This window comes from Coregonus lavaretus (assembly GCF_964263955.1).
Source record: "Coregonus lavaretus genome assembly, chromosome: 19".
NCBI classification, from domain to species: Eukaryota; Metazoa; Chordata; class Actinopteri; order Salmoniformes; family Salmonidae; genus Coregonus; species Coregonus lavaretus.
The window spans coordinates 33,648,224-33,667,125 of record NC_140006.1 but is presented as its reverse complement, the minus strand read 5'-3'; the positions used below and the strand labels follow the sequence as shown (position 1 = coordinate 33,667,125).

Genomic DNA, 18,902 nt, shown 5'->3' with positions numbered 1-18,902 from the left:
GTTGCTTAGAGAGCCATACTGTTGGATAAAACTAAATAAGTGAAAAATAGACTTACCTGATTGCATTTTGACTTGAGAGGATCACTGATCAGGTTGTTTATGGGGATCCCAGCAATTAAACAGAACACGTTCACTGAAACAAAGCTAGGAAACAGGCTAAACAGGTTAACAAAGGTTAACACATACAGTAGGTTGTCTTGATGTTTAAAAAAAAAAATCACCTCAGCTTTGCATGAACAGGTCAACAAGGTCTTGATAGGGGAATTGAGGGTGACTCATGGCCCTTAGCGACCTGAGCTCTTCACTCCTTGAAGCAGGGGGTTATGGTGGAGGGTGAAGGAGGGCTCACCCCCGCTGCTTCACCCCTCTCCCCCTCAGGCCACAGAGAGCTCTTCCACCCTCCTCATCCATCGGATTCTCCATCTCAAGAAGACCTCACCCTATGATTACAGTCCCTCTTCAGCTACGATTTTTCAGAGATGTTCCACACATGAAAATTTTAATTGTTTTCTTCCTTGGGAAAGGCCCCCTGGGAAGGTGATTGAATTCAATGGAATCACTTACAATAGCCACTTATGAATGAAGGATAAATAAGACAAGATCAATAAATAAAATCAAAAAGACCTTGGGGCCAAATTTGGGGGGGTATATCAAATTGAGACTTGTTTTAAATCACAGAATACAAAAACAATCCCTCCCGATAACAGATCAAGTCAGATTTTACAGTACCAGTCAAAAGTGTGGACACACCTATTCATTCATATTTCTTTATTTTTAAAATGTTTTACATTGAGGTATAATAGTGAAGACATCAAAACTATGAAATAACACATATGGATTCATGTAGTAACCAAAAAAGTGTTAAACAAATCAAAATATATTTTATATTTGTGATTCTTCAAATAGCCACCCTTTGCCTTGATGACCGCATTGCACATGGATCTCGCATTGTGCACGGGTCTTTGTGCATGCTGAAACAGGAAAGGGCCTTCTCCAAACTGTTACCACAAAGTTGGAAGCACAGAATCGTTAAGAATCCCCTTCACTGGAACTAAGGGGCCTAGCCCGAACAATGAAAAACAGCCCCAGACCATTATTCCTCCTCCACCAAACTTTACAGTTGGCACTATGCATTCGGGCAGGTAGTGTACTCCTGGCATCCACCAAACCCAGATTAGTCCGCCGGACTGCCAGATGGGGAAATGTGATTCATCACTCCAGAGAATGCGTTTCCACTGCTCCAGAGTCCAATGGTGGCAAGCTTTACACCATTCCAGCCGACGCTTGGCATTGCGCATGGTGATTTAAGGCTTGTGCGGCTGCTCGGCCATGGAAACCCATTTCATGAAGCTCCCGACGAACAGTTCTTGTGCTGAAATTGCATCCAGAGGCAGTTTGGAACTCGATAGTGAGTGTTGCAACCGAGGACAGACAATTTTTATGTGCTACGCGCTTCAGCACTCTGCAGTCCCCTTCTGTGAGTTTGTGTGGCCTACCACTTCGTGGCTGAGCCATTGTTGCTCCTAGATGTTTCCATTTCACAATAACAGCACTTACAGTTGACCAGGAAAGCTCTAGCAGGGCAGGAATTTGACGAACTGACTTGTTGGAAAGGTGGCAGCCTATAACGGTGCCACATTGAAAGTCACTGAGCTCTTCAGTAAGGCCATTCTACTGCCAATGTTTGTCTATGGAGATTGCATGGTGGTGTGCTCGATTCTATACACCTGTCAGCAACGGGTGTGTCTGATATAGCCGAATCCACTAATTTCACATACTTTTGGCCATGTAGTGTACCTCTGGACAGGTGGATGAGAGATAGGATTGGACAAGAGCCTGTCAATAATTTCAGATTAAGAAGATACATATTGAGCGCAATAATAATAAAATGGACAGCAATCACAACAAGAACTCCTCACAGAATCGAACATGATTTGTGTTCAGGGATAATTTCAGCAGCCATTAATGAAAGCATAAAACCTGTGTGCTGAAATCAATGACAACAACACGTCAATGATAGATAGACAGGGCATGTTCAATGACGGAAACATCTATAGACTAAATCGGATAGATTTAAACATTGCCCGACACAGTGACCTGGGTTTTGTTGCCAGGCAACAAACATACACTCCAGTCGATTGTTTTACCAGACCAGACCATTGTTTGCTGGTTTCTCGCTATTAGTGTTATAAAAAGGTATTCAGGGTTGAAACACTGAACCTCTGACATATACAGTGGGGGAAAAAAGTATTTAGTCAGCCACCAATTGTGCAAGTTCCCCCACTTAAAAAGATGAGAGAGGCCTGTAATTTTCATCGTAGGTACACGTCAACTATGACAGACAAAATGAGAAAAAACAATCCAGAAAATCACATTGTAGGATTTTTAATGAATTTATTTGCAAATTATGGTGGAAAATAAGTATTTGGTCAATAACAAAAGTTTCTCAATACTTTGTTATATACCCTTTGTTGGCAATGACACAGGTCAAACGTTTTCTGTAAGTCTTCACAAGGTTTTCACACACTGTTGCTGGTATTTTGGCCCATTCCTCCATGCAGATCTCCTCTAGAGCAGTGATGTTTTGGGGCTGTCGCTGGGCAACACGGACTTTCAACTCCCTCCAAAGATTTTCTATGGGGTTGAGATCTGGAGACTGGCTAGGCCACTCCAGGACCTTGAAATGCTTCTAACGAAGCCACTCCTTCGTTGCCCGGGCGGTGTGTTTGGGATCATTGTCATGCTGAAAGACCCAGCCACGTTTCATCTTCAATGCCCTTGCTGATGGAAGGAGGTTTTCACTCAAAATCTCACGATACATGGCTCCATTCATTCTTTCCTTTACACGGATCAGTCGTCCTGGTCCCTTTGCAGAAAAACAGCCCCAAAGCATGATGTTTCCACCCCCATGCTTCACAGTAGGTATGGTGTTCTTTGGATGCAACTCAGCATTCTTTGTCCTCCAAACACGACGAGTTGAGTTTTTACCAAAAAGTTATATTTTGGTTTCATCTGACCATATGACATTCTCCCAATCCTCTTCTGGATCATCCAAATGTACTCTAGCAAACTTCAGACGGGCCTGGACATGTACTGGCTTAAGCAGGGGGATACGTCTGGCACTGCAGGATTTGAGTCCCTGGCGGCATAGTGTGTTACTGATGGTAGGCTTTGTTAATTTGGTCCCAGCTCTCTGCAGGTCATTGACTAGGTCCCGCCGTGTGGTTCTGGGATTTTTGCTCACCGTTCTTGTGATCACTTTGACCCCACGGGGTGAGATCTTGCGTGGAGCCCCAGATCGAGGGAGATTATCAGTGGTCTTGTATGTCTTCCATTTCCTAATAATTGCTCCCACAGTTGATTTCTTCAAACCAAGCTGCTTACCTATTGCAGATTCAGACTTCCCAGCCTGGTGCAGGTCTACAATTTTGTTTCTGGTGTCCTTTGACAGCTCTTTGGTCTTGGCCATAGTGGAGTTCGGAGTGTGACTGTTTGAGGTTGTGGACAGGTGTCTTTTATACTGATAACAAGTTCAAACAGGTGCTATTAATACAGGTAACGAATGGAGGACAGAGGAGCCTCTTAAAGAAGAAGTTACAGGTCTGTGAGAGCCAGAAATCTTGCTTGTTTGTAGGTGACCAAATACTTATTTTCCACCATAATTTACAAATAAATTCATTAAAAATCCTACAATGTGATTTTCTGGATTTTTTTTTGTCAATTTGTCTGTCATAGTTGACGTGTACCTATGATGAAAATGACAGACCTCTCATCTTTTTAAGTGGGAGAACTTGCACAATTGGTGGCTGACTAAATACTTTTTTCCCCCACTGTAGCTGCATAGAGAGACAATGGGAGAGAGAGAGTCAGAGAGAGACAGACCGATACGAGAGAGATATAGACAGAGAGATGACAGAGACGAGAGACAGACAGAGAGACAGAGACATAGAGACGAGAGACAGAGAGAGAAAAGAGAGAGAGAGAGAGAGAGACAGAGATGAGAGAGAGACAGACAGTGAGACGAGAGAGTCGAGAGATGTAGACAGACACAAGACAGAGACAGAGACAGAGAGACCAAGCTAGAAAGAAGCCTTTTAACTCTACAGGAAAGTTGTTTCAATTAAACTTTGATGACAATTGTACTTTTTATCCACCCAAAAAGTTACCATCACTGTATGAACAAAATCACAGTAGATAAACCACTCTTTCGGTCCAAAAAGGGTATGAAAAACCAACCAATTTAATTCAACAAATTAATTTATTTAAAAGGACATTAATCTTGCTCAATTTCAGACATGGCAAGAAGAAAAATTGAGTGCTTCTGATATTCACAGTCAATCCATTCCATGCAAATCCACTCTATTCATATTTTTGGGCACATTTTAAGACAACCTGTCATCACAGCAGTTTCTAATTAACTTGTTCCATTCGAGGGCTATTGTGGAAGCAGAGAATGAAAGCACTTAAAAGCGAGCCAGGGTTCAGAGGGCGTGCGTGGGTTGGGGTTTGGTGTGTAAATTGAAATGAGAGAATACAGTATTGAAAAATGGTAGTCTGTGCCTCATAAACCAGAGATGGGTGCTGGAAGGTAGGACTTCGTAAGTGAATAGCTGTTGTTTGGGTCATTCATGAGTTTAGTTTTACCATGGCACGTCATGTGATTGTGTGCCTATACAGGGTTATGGTAAGATCTGCTACTTAAATACAGAGTTCAACCTTGAACAACAATAGGGTCATAAAATAGATGGACTCCAGTCCACTGAGAACTCAGCTAAACCAATTTCGTTTGATAAACAGAATGGGCATGTAAATCTCTCCATCTTCTGGTAAAACAGTCCACATTCTACTGTATTTTGGCCTTTTTTATGGTTTTACACTGAGTTGTTATTCAGTTGTTGGATTCCACCTTACATTGAGTGGAACTACTGTATGGAAGACATGTTTGTAACATTTCTTTATTTTGCTGTAATCCCTTCACAAAAATACATTATCTTTTCAAAACATGACCAGTACTTATAGCAAAGGGTTAAATTAATAGACAGGGATAGCTTTGAACCTGTAATTCTCATCAACAGTGCAACATAACCATTAATGCATGTAGTAGTAGTAGTAGTAACACCACACATCAAACAATCTAGATCACGTATGAAGTAGTCATAACCCAGTCACTGATTTCATGCACAGCACCACTTCATTTAAAACACAGAGTTGGAGAGAGACAGTTACATCATGACAGCTACATGTACAGGCTTAACATACACACATCCAGTTCAGATGCACAACATACACTCATGCTGTATAAAAATAGTCATCATTTTGAGAAAGCACAGTTGGACAATTAAGTTGAATCTCAAACTGAACACTTGGCCCCTGAGCCCTCTATCGATTGGCCACTTGCTGCATGTGTTCGATAGTGATCACTAGAGTCTGCAAATGTTTAGGCCTAAATGAGCATTGAGACGATGTGCACTCAACGTCCCAACTGCCACTTATCAATATTCCAAAATTATTTCTTTCAATTTATGTTTACTTATTCTATTTTTGAGGGCAAAGAAGTAATGACTGTAGTTCATTGGTGACAGATTCATGGGAAGAATCCCATGCCAAGGGCACCAAGACGGCACAGGATGCCCACATGATAGTGAGGCTTCCGAAGGGAGCAGTGGAGCCCTTCATGACTCGCCAACTAGCGTTTGAGATTGACTCCTGAGTGAGAGTGTAATGGAGTGCTCAAAGTGGTCGGTTTGACATTCAGCCTTAGTATTCACAGTGCTAGTGTGCTAGAGCAGGGATATCCATGTCTGAATGGTCTACTGTGAATCTGAACACCCCTACTGTATATGGACAAATCATCATTAATAAACATCTCAAAAATATTGATAAATTAGCATGTTTACCTAATAATCAAAGTATTTTTTATTGTAACATACCTTCAACAGAATGGTTTCTTATTTCCAAATATAGCGACTACACTAGCCACATATGGATTTAACACACTGTATAGCTTTTTCCCAGAGGTGGAGAGGCAGGAAGGCTCACACAGATGATCTTCATTTTTTACAAATGTGGAAATTGTACTTTCACATACATACAGTAGTACAGTAATGGTAAAAGGTTTTGAGAATGACACAAATACTAATTTTCACAAAGTCTGCTGCCTCAGTTTTGATGATGGCAATTTGCATATACTCCAGAATGTCATGAAGAGTGATCAGATGAATTGCAATGAATTGCAAAGTCCCTCTTTGCCATGAAAATGAACTTAATCCCCAAAAAACATTTCCACTGCATTTCAGCCCTGCCACAAAAGGACCAGCTGCCATCATGTCAGTGATTCTCTCGTTAACACAGGTGAGAGTGTTGACGAGGACAAGGCTGGAGATCACTCTGTCATGCTGATTGAGTTAGAATAACAGACTGGAAGCTTTAAAAGGAGGGTGGTGCTTGAAATCATTGTTCTTCCTCTGTTAACCATGGTTACCTGCAAGGAAACACGTGCCGTCATCATTGCTTTGCACAAAAAGGGCTTCACAGGCAAGGATATTGCTGCTAGTAAGATTGCACCTAAATCAACCATTTATCGGATCATCAAGAACTTCAAGGAGAGAGGTTTAATTGTTGTGAAGAAGGCGTCAGGGCGACCAAGAAAGTCCAGCAAGCGCCAGGACCATCTCCTAAAGTTGATTCAGCTGCGGGATCGGGGGCACCACCAGTGCAGAGCTTGCTCAGGAATGGCAGCAGGCAGGTGTGAGTGCATCTGCACGTACAGTGAGGTGAAGACTTTTGTAGGATGGTGTCAAGAAGGGCAGCAAAGAAGCCACTTATATCCAGGAAAAATATCAGGGACAGACTGATATTCTGCAAAAGGTACAGGGATTGGACTGCTGAGGACTGGGGTAAAGTCATTTTCTCTGATGAATCCCCTTTCCGATTGTTTGGGGCATCCGGAAAACACCTTGTCCGGAGAAGACAAGGTGAGCGCTACCATCAGTCCTGTGTCATGCCAACAGTAAAGCATCCGGAGACCATTCATGTGTGGGGTTGCTTCTCAGCCAAGGGAGTGGGCTCACTCACAATTTTGCCTAAGAACACAGCCATGAATAAAGAATGGTACCAACACATCCTCCGAGAGCAACTTCTCCCAACCATCCAAGAACAGTTTGGTGACGACCAATGCCTTTTCCAGCATGATGGAGCACCTTGCCATAAGGCAAAAGTGATAACTAAGTGGCTCGGGGAACAAAACATCGACATTTTGGGTCCATGGCCAGGAAACTCCCCAGACCTTAATCCCATTGAGAACTTGTGGTCGATCCTCAAGAGGTGGGTAGACAAACAAAAACCCACAAATTCTAACAAACTCCAAGCATTGATTATGCAAGAATGGGCTGCCATCAGTCAGGATGTGGCCCAGAAGTTAATTGACAGCATGCCAGGGCAGATTGCAGAGGTCTTGAAAAATAATGGTCAACACTGCAAATATTGACTCTTTGCATAAACTTAATGTAATTGTCAATAAAAGCCTTTGACACTTATGGAATGCTTGTAATTATACTTCAGTATACCATAGTAACATCTGACAAAAATATCTCAACACTGAAACAGCGAACTTTGAAGACCAATACTTGTGTCACTCAGAACTTTTGACCACAAATGTACACTAAAACCTATGTGAATATGAAGGAAGTACCATGCTTTTAAAAACAACCATTCAGACCCTCAAATTCAATTCACATTGTAGCAGCCCAAATCCCGCCCCTATTATGTAATGTGTTAAGCTATAGTTAAACAAATGATCCCCTCATAGTTACCCTGCCTAGCGTAATTTCAATGCTCTGTAGGAATGAGCAACTAAAAGAAGAAACCTATTCACAGGATCAAGGTTATTGTGCTACAATGAAAATAGCTTCTATTAAGAAAAATCAAATTGATTCATCCCTGTACCTTCACCAGCAATCATATCCCACAGGTGTCAAAAATAATGACAACTATAGAGCGCTCCAACACATTTGTTCCTTTTCACACTAGGCATTGACAAAGGTTTCATGTCAATCAAAGGCACCCATCTATTAGCAACAAACTGTTGAGCACATGGCTTTTCCTTATCCAACTTATTAGGACTTTCTATGACAGAGAATTCGAGGACTGAACTGTCTTTTTACAAATATTATTTTAAAAAATAGTGAAAGGAGATAGAAGGAGAAACTGGTGGGCTTTGTAATATATTGCATTATTGTCTTGTCCCAGATTGTGCGGTCCTCTCGTCTGGGTTTGTTTGGTCTTCAAGGCTTGTGGTCATCTTGTCTGTTTGTCCTTGATCATCTGTGTGCATGTGTATGCACATATGGGAGTGAGTGTAAATATCTATGTGTGTGTGTTTGTCAGCAGAGTCCCATGCCGGCAGTTTCTCCACCAGGGCTTGGTGGTCCACCTTGACGCTGGCTAGCAGACTGCCCGTGTTGCACGCCGCGCCCGAGTAGTCCATCTCCTTGCCCTTCAGCGTGGTCATGTGACCTCCCAGGGCTGTGAACAGGGCGTTGCCGGCACAGATGTCCCACTTCTTGATGAAGGTCACGTGGATGTACATGTCAGCCTTCTCAATGTCCTCATCACTGGGGTCCAGCAAAGCCAGCACCTTATAGCCTATGGAGATTGGAAAATACAAGATCATCACCCACAAAACAGTGAAATAAGTTGTGTAAATACCTGACAGGGTGAAATTCCAATCATATAACACATATAAAAAAACTGAAGCCCACAGAAATAGGTATGCTTCTAAAACAAAATAGAAATAGGTATACTTATAAATAAATGGCAAATGAAAGCCTAATCGTATGACGATTTCACGGCTCGCCCAATAGACTACTTCCATGGCCAGATAATGATTAAGAAATTATACATTTGGGTGAACTATTTTCTCACACACACACACACAAAATGCCGTACATGCGCCCCCTGCTGGGAGGATGACTATTGTGTTCCCAAAGGCCTCCTTGATGAAACCATTTACACAAGCAGCCCAATTCTGATCTTTCTAATTGGTCTTTTCCGCAATCAGAACAGCTCTGAAAAAGATCTGATGTGAAAAAGATGTGACATGATTGGTCAAAAGACAGTGGGAAAAATATAAGAATTGGGCTGCCTGTGTAAGTATCCCAGGTCTAAATCCTGATTAGAGGTTAAAATGAAATAATTTGCTTTGGGCCTTGACTGGACACCTGAATAGCAGAGCTGTGCTCTATGGCCAGTCTATGCCTCCTGTACCATCAGGACACAATGCAGCCATTCACCAACGAAGCCACCTTATAGTGACCTCCCCTCCTGGGTGATGTCTCAAAGGAGTGACTTAGCCCCTGATGTCACTAGTGGTGAACGACTCGATGATTTTTGGAGTCGACTCCGACTCTTGCTAACGGAGTCGACAATCTCTCGACAGACTCAAATTTGACAAAACAGACAAAGACTAGCTAAAATTAGCTACAGCTGCAATGTCAGAGTGTGTGCACGCACACTAATGAACTGGCTGATTGAGTAGCAATGCATATGGAGCCATCTGACAATCTCCACTAAGCAAAATATTCAAGGCTAATCAGTAGCCTACGTCAGCCTAGCTGCCAAGGCAGGTGGTCAAGGAGTTTGAGGAATCTACTCTTTTGGAGTAGACTCTCCACCACTAGCTGTCAACAGTCCACTCACTGGTATTTCATTCAGTAGAACAGTGTTGCTCTGTCCTGAGCCCTAATTATGTCTCGCCCCCCTTCTCTCCAAAACTTGCACTCGTTCACTCCCCTCACAGATGTAAAAGCACTAGACTGGTGTAGAAAATATGGTAGACATTTTGTCTACTCACCAATCCAATGCTTTAAACCATTGAGGGGGAGTGACACACCTGTGTATCCTGTGAAAGGTTAGTGGATCACGCCTATGACAGGTTTCCCATCGACAGCCACACACCATGGTCGTGACATACTTGAGCAGGTTCTCTTTCAAAGGGATACAGAGAAAACAATGGGATCAAGAAACAGGACACAGCTTAGGAAACAGAACACTGCTCAGGAAACAGGACACTACTAACATGGCTACACTGTACCAGACTCTAGGTAACAACCCCAGTCTCATTTGAAACACCCACATAAAGAGCAGTGGAGCTCACTCTTAGGCTGTGTCTAAATTGTCTTCTTTTCATTGTCCTTATCTACATTGAACACCGGAACAACAAGACTGGTGAAAGCTAGCCCATCTGTTGGCCTCCATATTGTTTTGACAGTAGGGCCCCATTTTGACATGGCATTTAACATTCACATTGGAGCCCTGAAAGGCTCTGCATTTGGCCAAAACATTGAATGGTCAAAAGCTGCCCTGAGGGCAGACTTATGTGATCCAGTCCATCCATACCAGTGTGTACTCCTGTAAAAATGCAAGCCTTGAGAGTGGATTTCTGCACAATACCATACCTGTGTACTCTTGAGTGGCGTCCAGGGGGTCTATCCAGACGGTGATAGGCACCTCCCTGCCCCCTCCATGCTTTGCAAAATGTCAGCTGGGATGTCTCATCATGCCCATCAGAGTTCACCTGCAAGGGGACAGAACATATTATTACACATCAGCTTGTAAAACACATTATGAATACTATGAAGACTAAGGCTGTCCTGTTAGACACGTGGTTATGTTAGTAGGGATGCCATTGACAACCTAAAAGAGAGACCAATGCCTATTATGGTGATTGATGCTGTAAAATAAAAGGGGCAAATATTGCCATATTACCTCAACTCCACGATGATTTCATCATAGAGTTTTTATGCAGTCGATAATGAAAATTATTAAACGCTTACTTTTTATGAAAAAGTATGGATTTCAGCAAACAAAGGAAGGCACACAACAACAGAGGACAACCATAGGTACAAAGTACGGGTTTAAGATCTGAAATGTTTTAAGTATTGACTGCATAGCGAGTCGGAAGTTCATTTAAAAAACTCTAGTCGGCGCTCAACTCCGTGGATAAAATCATTGTAGAGCTGAGATACTTCGCAAGGGCAAATAAGGGTGTGCCTTTGATTATATTACAACTCTCTGGGGCATAGGCTAGTGGTGTACCATAATCTTATATTGTTTACTTACCGGTAGTCAATGGAACTACTATCAGTTGTTGTATGAATCAGTAAGTAAAGAACAATTTGTGGTACATAGCTAAGTGAGAGCATCAACAAGCTACTCATGTCTCTATTGATTAACATAAATAGTATCTATTTGAGGTCCAATAACGTCCTCCTTACCTGTACATATGGATAGGTGTTCTTGATAAGGTAGTAATGTTACATCTGTCTGTGAGAGTTCAAGTCCGCCAGAGTGAGCTTTTCCCCTTGGTCTTCTCTTCTAAAGTGTTCTCTTCTCGGACTCTCTTCACCTCGCGAACGCCCAGAACTGCAGCCTCTACTGACAGCGCAAGCAGGTCACGGAGGTCCACGGTTCTCTTGGAAGTGTAAGCAGCTATCCGGCTGGATATCACTCCAGGTGGTAGATCACGCTGAGTCACAATAAGCAAAACACGGCCACTCCAAAACGGATTCCCATTGGAGCCATTGGTTTAGTGCATTAGCTAGCTAACGTAGGGTTTTGACCAGAGGTGGCGCCTCCTCTTGACAATGCTTTGCTCCGCTTGAAATTTGCATAAAGTAGAGCAGAGCTCAACTTTTTAGTTCCACTAGCAGGGTTCTCGGCGCTCACCCGCCCACAATCCCCCATATACACTGCTCAAAAAAATAAAGGGAACACTAAAATAACACATCCTAGATCTGAATGAATGAAATAATCTTATTAAATACTTTTTTCTTTATATAGTTGAATGTGCTGACAACAAAATCACACAAAAAATATCAATGGAAATCAAATGTATCAACCCATGGAGGTCTGGATTTGGAGTCACCCTCAAAATTAAAGTGGAAAACCACACTACAGGCTGATCCAACTTTGATGTAATGTCCTTAAAACAAGTCAAAATGAGGCTCAGTAGTGTGTGTGGCCTCCACGTGCCTGTATGACCTCCCTACAACGCCTGGGCATGCTCCTGATGAGGTGGCGGATGGTCTCCTGAGGGATCTCCTCCCAGACCTGGACTAAAGCATCCGCCAACTCCTGGACAGTCTGTGGTGCAACGTGGCGTTGGTGGATGGAGCGAGACATGATGTCCCAGATGTGCTCAATTGGATTCAGGTCTGGGGAACGGGCGGGCCAGTCCATAGCATCAATGCCTTCCTCTTGCAGGAACTGCTGACACACTCCAGCCACATGAGGTCTAGCACTGTCTTGCATTAGGAGGAACCCAGGGCCAACCGCACCAGCATATGGTCTCACAAGGGGTCTGAGGATCTCATCTCGGTACCTAATGGCAGTCAGGCTACCTCTGGCGAGCACATGGAGGTCCTCAGACCCTGTGTGAGTGAATTCCTAGATATTAGCTATACAAATTATTGCATTTTATTTAACCGTGCTTCCAACCACTAGATGTCAGCAAATACTACAAGGTCTATCACCAGTGTCCACTTATTTTACATTATTTGTAGAAGAGGACAGACTTGGCAGAGAGCAAACACTATATTGAGTTACCATGATCCATATGCAGGCTTGATTGATTCAGCAATACCTTCAATACATCATCCCTGTACATGACTCCCTGTCAAAAAATAAAAGGTTAAATATAAACCCCTCGTGTCTATTAGGATACATCAAATTTCACCAAGGCTGGAAACTCGACTCCTTCCCAGAATGGGTTAATTTGTGTCTTAGCACATAGTGATTCGTAAGGAAGGAAAACAAATTGATCCTGGCCTAAGACAATTCCCTACCTGGTCTGAACCTGTGTAGCTCATTTGTAAAAAATATATATATATATATATATATATATATATATATATATATATATATATATATATATATATATACAGTGAGGGAAAAAAGTATTTGATCCCCTGCTGATTTTGTACGTTTGCCCACTGACAAAGAAATGATCAGTCTATAATTGTAATGGTAGGTTTATTTGAACAGTGAGAGACAGAATAACAACAAAAACATCCAGAAGAACGCATGTCAAAAATGTTATAAATTGATTTTCATTTTAATGAGGGAAATAAGTATTTGACCCCCTCTCAATCAGAAAGGTTTCTGGCTCCCAGGTGTCTTTTATACAGGTATCGAGCTGAGATTAGGAGCACACTCTTAAAGGGAGTGCTCCTAATCTCAGTTTGTTACCTGTATAAAAGACACCTGTCCACAGAAGCAATCAATCAATCAGATTCCAAACTTTCCACCATGGCCAAGACCAAAGAGCTCTCCAAGGATGTCAAGGACAAGATTGTAGACCTACACAAGGCTGGAATGGGCTACAAGACCATCGCCAAGCAGCTTGGTGAGAAGGTGACAACAGTTGGTGCGATTATTCGCAAATGGAAGAAACACAAAAGAACTGTCAATCTCCCTCGGCCTGGGGCTCCATGCAAGATCTCACCTCGTGGAGTTGCAATGATCATGAGAACAGTGAGGAATCAGCCCAGAACTACACGGGAGGACCTTGTCAATGAGCTCAAGGCAGCTGGGACCATAGTCACCAAGAAAACAATTGGTAACACACTACGCCGGGAAGGACTGAAATCCTGCAGCGCCCGCAAGGTCCCCCTGCTCAAGAAAGCACATATACAGGGCCGTCTGAAGTTTGCCAATGAACATCTGAATGATTCAGAGGAGAACTGGGTGAAAGTGTTGTGGTCAGATGAGACCAAAATGGAGCTCTTTGGCATCAACTCAACTCGCCGTGTTTGGAGGAGGAGGAATGCTGCCTATGACCCGAAGAACACCATCTCCACCGTCAAAAATGGAGGTGGAAACATTATGCTTTGGGGGTGTTTTTCTGTTAAGGGGACAGGACAACTTCACCGCATCAAAGGGACAATGGATGGGGCCATGTACCGTCAAATCTTGGGTGAGAACATCCTTCCCTCAGCCAGGGCATTGAAAATGGGTCGTGGATGGGTATTCCAGCATGACAATGACCCAAAACACACGGCCAAGGCAACAAAGGAGTGGCTCAAGAAGAAGCAGTTTAGCCAGTCTCCAGACTTTAATCCCATAGAAAATCTGTAGAGGGAGCTGAAGGTTCGAGTTGCCAAACGTCAGCCTCGAAACCTTAATGACTTGGAGAAGATCTGCAAAGTGGAGTGGAACAAAATCCCTCCTGAGATGTGTGCAAACCTGGTGGCCAACTACAAGAAACGTCTGACCTCTGTGATTGCCAACAAGGGTTTTGCCACCAAGTACTAAGTCATGTTTTGCAGAGGGGTCAAATACTTATTTCCCTCATTAAAATGCAAATCAATTTATAACATTTTTGACATGCGTTTTTCTGGATTTTTTTGTTGTTATTCTGTCTCTCACTGTTCAAATAAACCTACCATTAAAATTATAGACTGATCATGTCTTTGTCAGTGGGCAAACGTACAAAATCAGCAGGGGATCAAATACTTTTTTCCCTCACTGTATATATATTTAAAAAACAGTATTTAATCTGAATGTCAAGCACAAATGCCGGCCTACGTGGGCCTCTCTATAATGATGCTATATAGGTTACCCCATGGGGATAGGGGCATCTTTTACTGTGTCTGTGGTAAACAGTCATTTGTCTGTTTCAGCCTCTTCCTGGCCTCCTGTCTTCCAGCCCCAGACATGTCATCCCAAGGAGGGTGCTGTGTGAAGAGGGGGTTTGATCTGTGTGTGTGTGTGTGTGACAGAGAGAGAGGGGACCATGTGTTTGCTGGTGTGATCAAGGAACAGTCTCGAGTCATTGAAGCAGTGTAGCCGTCAGGATTTCATAGCAATGATTGAGGCAGGAATAAGGTGAAATATGCACCCCTGCACCCATAGAAATGTGTATGGGTTTTTGACTTACAATCCTTTCAGCTGATGTAAAAGGGTCATAAGTCAAAAACCCATACACATTTCTATGGGTGCAGGGGTGCATATTTCACCTCATTCCTGCCTCAATCATTGCTATGTGAGAAGCTGTTGCTGAAAAGGGGGCTCTACTCAATTTGTTGACACACGGATGTCAAAATCATGTTGTACTCATCCTTACAGCATCACGTCATCTCTACAAGAGCTAGATTTTTACACTAAATATGCTACCAAGGGAAACTAGACATTCCCTCTATCCCAGTGGTTTTCAAACTGTGGTCTGCAAATTTCTTTAAAGATTATTTTGTAGAATTTTAATTTTAGTGTGTGATTTTCTTTCTTCCAATAATAATAAAAGTTGGGAGTATTAATGTCTCTCATAGCACCCTCCTTGGGATGACATGTCAAGCAATTTTACATTACTTTTCACAATACAAATTGTTTATAATAACAATAATAGGTATTTAATATGTTACATTCCCTGATCAAATTTAGTCTAAATTTGTTCGGCAAGATATTTAATGTTAAAAAAATTCTGCGACTCCGCGATAGTGGTTCTCTAGAGCTTTTGACGGTGATTTGTTGGCCCCGGAACAGAAAATGTTGGGAACCGCTGTTCTATCCATTACACATAGGAATGTTATGAAAGATACATCCTTAGAGATTCAACTTTTGAACCTGAGACCTTTGATTTCTTCATTGTTTACATCAAAGGAACACACATTTGGGTGCAACAGAGACCATAAAGTATCATCCGAACACTGGTATTGTCTACCCTCCTATGGTTCACATGACCTGCTCACCTGATGGCAAAATACCCTATCACTAGGACCTAGAGTTTTTCCTGGTCAGTTAATTTGGTCAGGCATAACTCTTGGCCTTACTTATAAGACGTCTCATTATATATGGAGCCTTCTCAACAGCTAAAACCTGACTGAGTGACTGGGGCCCTAAAGCAATAGTGTAGGGAACCTCAATGGTTAAAGTAACTGTCCAGTGTTTCCAGATTTCTATGAAATATTATCTTTAATTAATTACAATATGAGTGAAATAGTTTTCCTTTCAATTAGTTTTAATTAAGTACGTACAGTGCATTCTGAAAGTATTCTGACCTTCACTTTTCCACATTTTCTTACATTACAGCCTTATTCTAAAATTGATTAAATACATGTTTTTCCTCAATCTACACACAATACCCCATAATGATGAAGCAAAAACAGGTTTTTAGAAATGTTCGCAAATGTATTAAAAATAAAAAACAGAAATACCTTATTTACATAAGTATTCAGACCCTTTGCTATGTGTCACGATCGTCGTAAGAAGCGGACCAAGGCACAGCGTGATATGCGTACATATTTTAATGAGTACTTTCAACACGAACAACAAAACAACAAAACGATACGTGAAGTCCTAAGGTTAACAAACACAAACCTCTCCGGAACAAGATCCCACAAATGACAAGTGCAAAACAGGCTGCCTATGTATGGTTCCCAATCAGAGACAACAAGACACAGCTGCCTCCGATTGGGAACCACCCCGGCCAACACAGAAACACACGATCTAGAAAAGAACACATAGAAAACAAAACATAGACACTACACATATAAACTAACACCCTGGCTCAACATATAAGAGTCCCCAGAGCCAGGGCGTGACAGTACCCCCCCCCCCAAAGGCGCGGACTGCGACCGCGCCAACTAAACCCAACAGGGGAGGGGCCGGGTGGGCATTCCGCCTCGGAGGGGGATCCGGCTCCGGGCGTGACCACCACCCTCTAACTACCCCCCCCCCCCCCGTAGCGCCCCTGGTCTGGTCCCGCTGGCTGGAGCTGGACTGGACATCGGTGGAGCGGATTGCTTAGGCTCCGGTGTGGAGCAGCTGACCGGTACCTGACCAGGGGGGGGTACTTTGGGGGGGGGGGGGGGGGGTACTGTCACGCCCTGGCTCTAGGGACTCTTATATGTTGAGCCAGGGTGTTAGTTTCGATGTGTAGTTTCTATGTTTCGTTTTCTATGTTCTTGTTCTAGTTTATGTGTTTCTATGTTGGCCTGGGTGGTTCCCAATTAGAGACAGCTGTGGCTCGTTGTCTCTGATTGGGAACCATACTTAGGCAGCCTTTTGTGCACTTGTCATTTGTGGGATCTTGTTCCGTGTAGGTTTGTGTTCATGACCGAGGACTTCACGTTTCGTTTTGTTGTTTTGTAATTGTTGTTTAAGTACTCATTAAAAGATGTACGCATATCGCGCTGCGCCTTGGTCCGTTGCTTACAACGATCGTGACACTATGAGTCTCGAAATTGAGCTCAGGTGCATCCTGTTTCCATTGATCATCCTTGAGATGTTTCTACAACTTCATTGGAGTCCACCTGTGGTAAATCCAATTGATTGGACATGATTTGGAAAGGCACACCTGTCTATATAAGGTCCCACAGTTGACAGTGCATGTCAGAGCAAAAACCAAGCCATGAGGTATAAGGAATTGTCCATAGACCTCTGAGACAGGATTGTGATGAGGCACAGATCTGGGGAAGGATACAAAAACATTTCTGCAGCATTGAAGGTCCCCAAGAACACAGTAGCCTCCATCATTCTTAAATGGAAGAAGTTTGGAACCACCAAGACTCTTCCTAGAGCTGGCCGCCCGGCCAAACTGAGAAATCGGGGGAGAAGGTCCTTGGTCAGGGAGGTGACCAAGAACCCAATGGTCACTCTGACAGAGCTCCAGAGTTCCTCTGTGGAGATGGAAGAACCCTCCAGAAGGGCAACCATCTCTGCAGCACTCCACCAATCAGGCCTTTATGGTAGAGTGGCCAGAAGGAAGCCACTCCTCAGTAAAAGGCACATGACAGCCCGCACCAAAAGGACTCTCAGACCATGAGAAACAAGATTCTCTGGTCTGATGAAACCAAGATTGAACACTTTGGCCTGAATGCCAAGCGTCATTTCTGGAGGAAACCTGGCACCATCCCTACGGTGAAGCATGGTGGCGGCAGCATCATGCTGTGGGAATGTTTTTCAGCGGCAGGGACTGGGAGACTAGTCAGAATCGAGGGGAAGATGAACGGAGCAAAGTACAGAGAGATCCTTGATGAAAACCTGCTCCAGAGCACTCAGGACCTCAGACTGGGGCGTAGGTTCACCTTCCAACAGGACAACGACCTTAAGCACACAGCCAAGACAACGCAGGAGTTGCTTCGGGACAAGTCTCAATGTCCTTGAGTGGCCCAGCCAGAGCCCGATCAAACATCTCTGGAGAGACCTGAAAATAGCTGTGCAGCGACGTTCCCCGTCCAACCTGACAGAGCTTGAGAGGATCTGCAGAGAAGAATGAGAGAAACTCCCCAAATACAGGGGTGCCAAGCTTGTAGCATCATACCCAATAAGACTCGAGGCTGTAATCGCTGCCAAAGGTGCCTCAACAAATTACTGAGTAAACGGTCTGAATACTTACGTAAATGTGATATTTCAGTTTTGTATTTTTAATACATTTGCAAAGATTTCTAAACCTGTTTTTGCTTTGTCATTATGGGGTATGGTGTGTAGATTGATGAGGGGGAAAAAATAATTGAATCCATTTTAAAATGAGGCTGTAACGTAAAAAATTGTTTGGAAAAAGTCAAGGGGTCTGAATACTTTCCGAATGCATTGGATATATATATTTTTTTACCCTTATTTTACCAGGTAGATTAAGTATGTTAAAAAGCATCTTTTCTGTGTTGGAATGGTGTGGGCATACTCTAACGACAGAATGGCGTGGGCCTATACAAGTTATAAAAAAATATTCATACGAGTAGACCGCTGATTGGCCAGCTCATTTTCCTCGATGACATCATCCTCTATGAGAAAATAGCAAGCATTTTTGAAATGGTCTGTTTGAGATACAAGTTTGAGGTGGGTTTAAAAAAAAAAAGAAAATCTCTGATTTTATGCTTTGGCCACAAATACGAGCATAGGATGAGTCA

At 43.0% G+C, this 18,902-nt stretch overlaps 1 protein-coding gene across 1 annotated transcript; it reads right to left on the bottom strand.

Annotated features, from left to right (window-relative positions):
• Positions 1-5,884: 5,884 nt before the first annotated feature.
• bpnt2 (3'(2'), 5'-bisphosphate nucleotidase 2) lies at positions 5,885-11,580 on the bottom strand (the record flags this gene model as incomplete). Its single annotated transcript, XM_084182768.1, is given in 11 exon segments — positions 5,885-8,643; positions 8,947-9,030; positions 9,890-9,908; positions 9,912-9,954; positions 9,956-9,983; positions 10,455-10,520; positions 10,523-10,549; positions 10,631-10,644; positions 11,343-11,511; positions 11,514-11,529; positions 11,533-11,580. Coding segments are annotated over 11 exon segments (927 nt in total). The 3' UTR covers positions 5,885-8,230.
• Between the last annotated feature and the right edge of the window lie 7,322 nt (positions 11,581-18,902).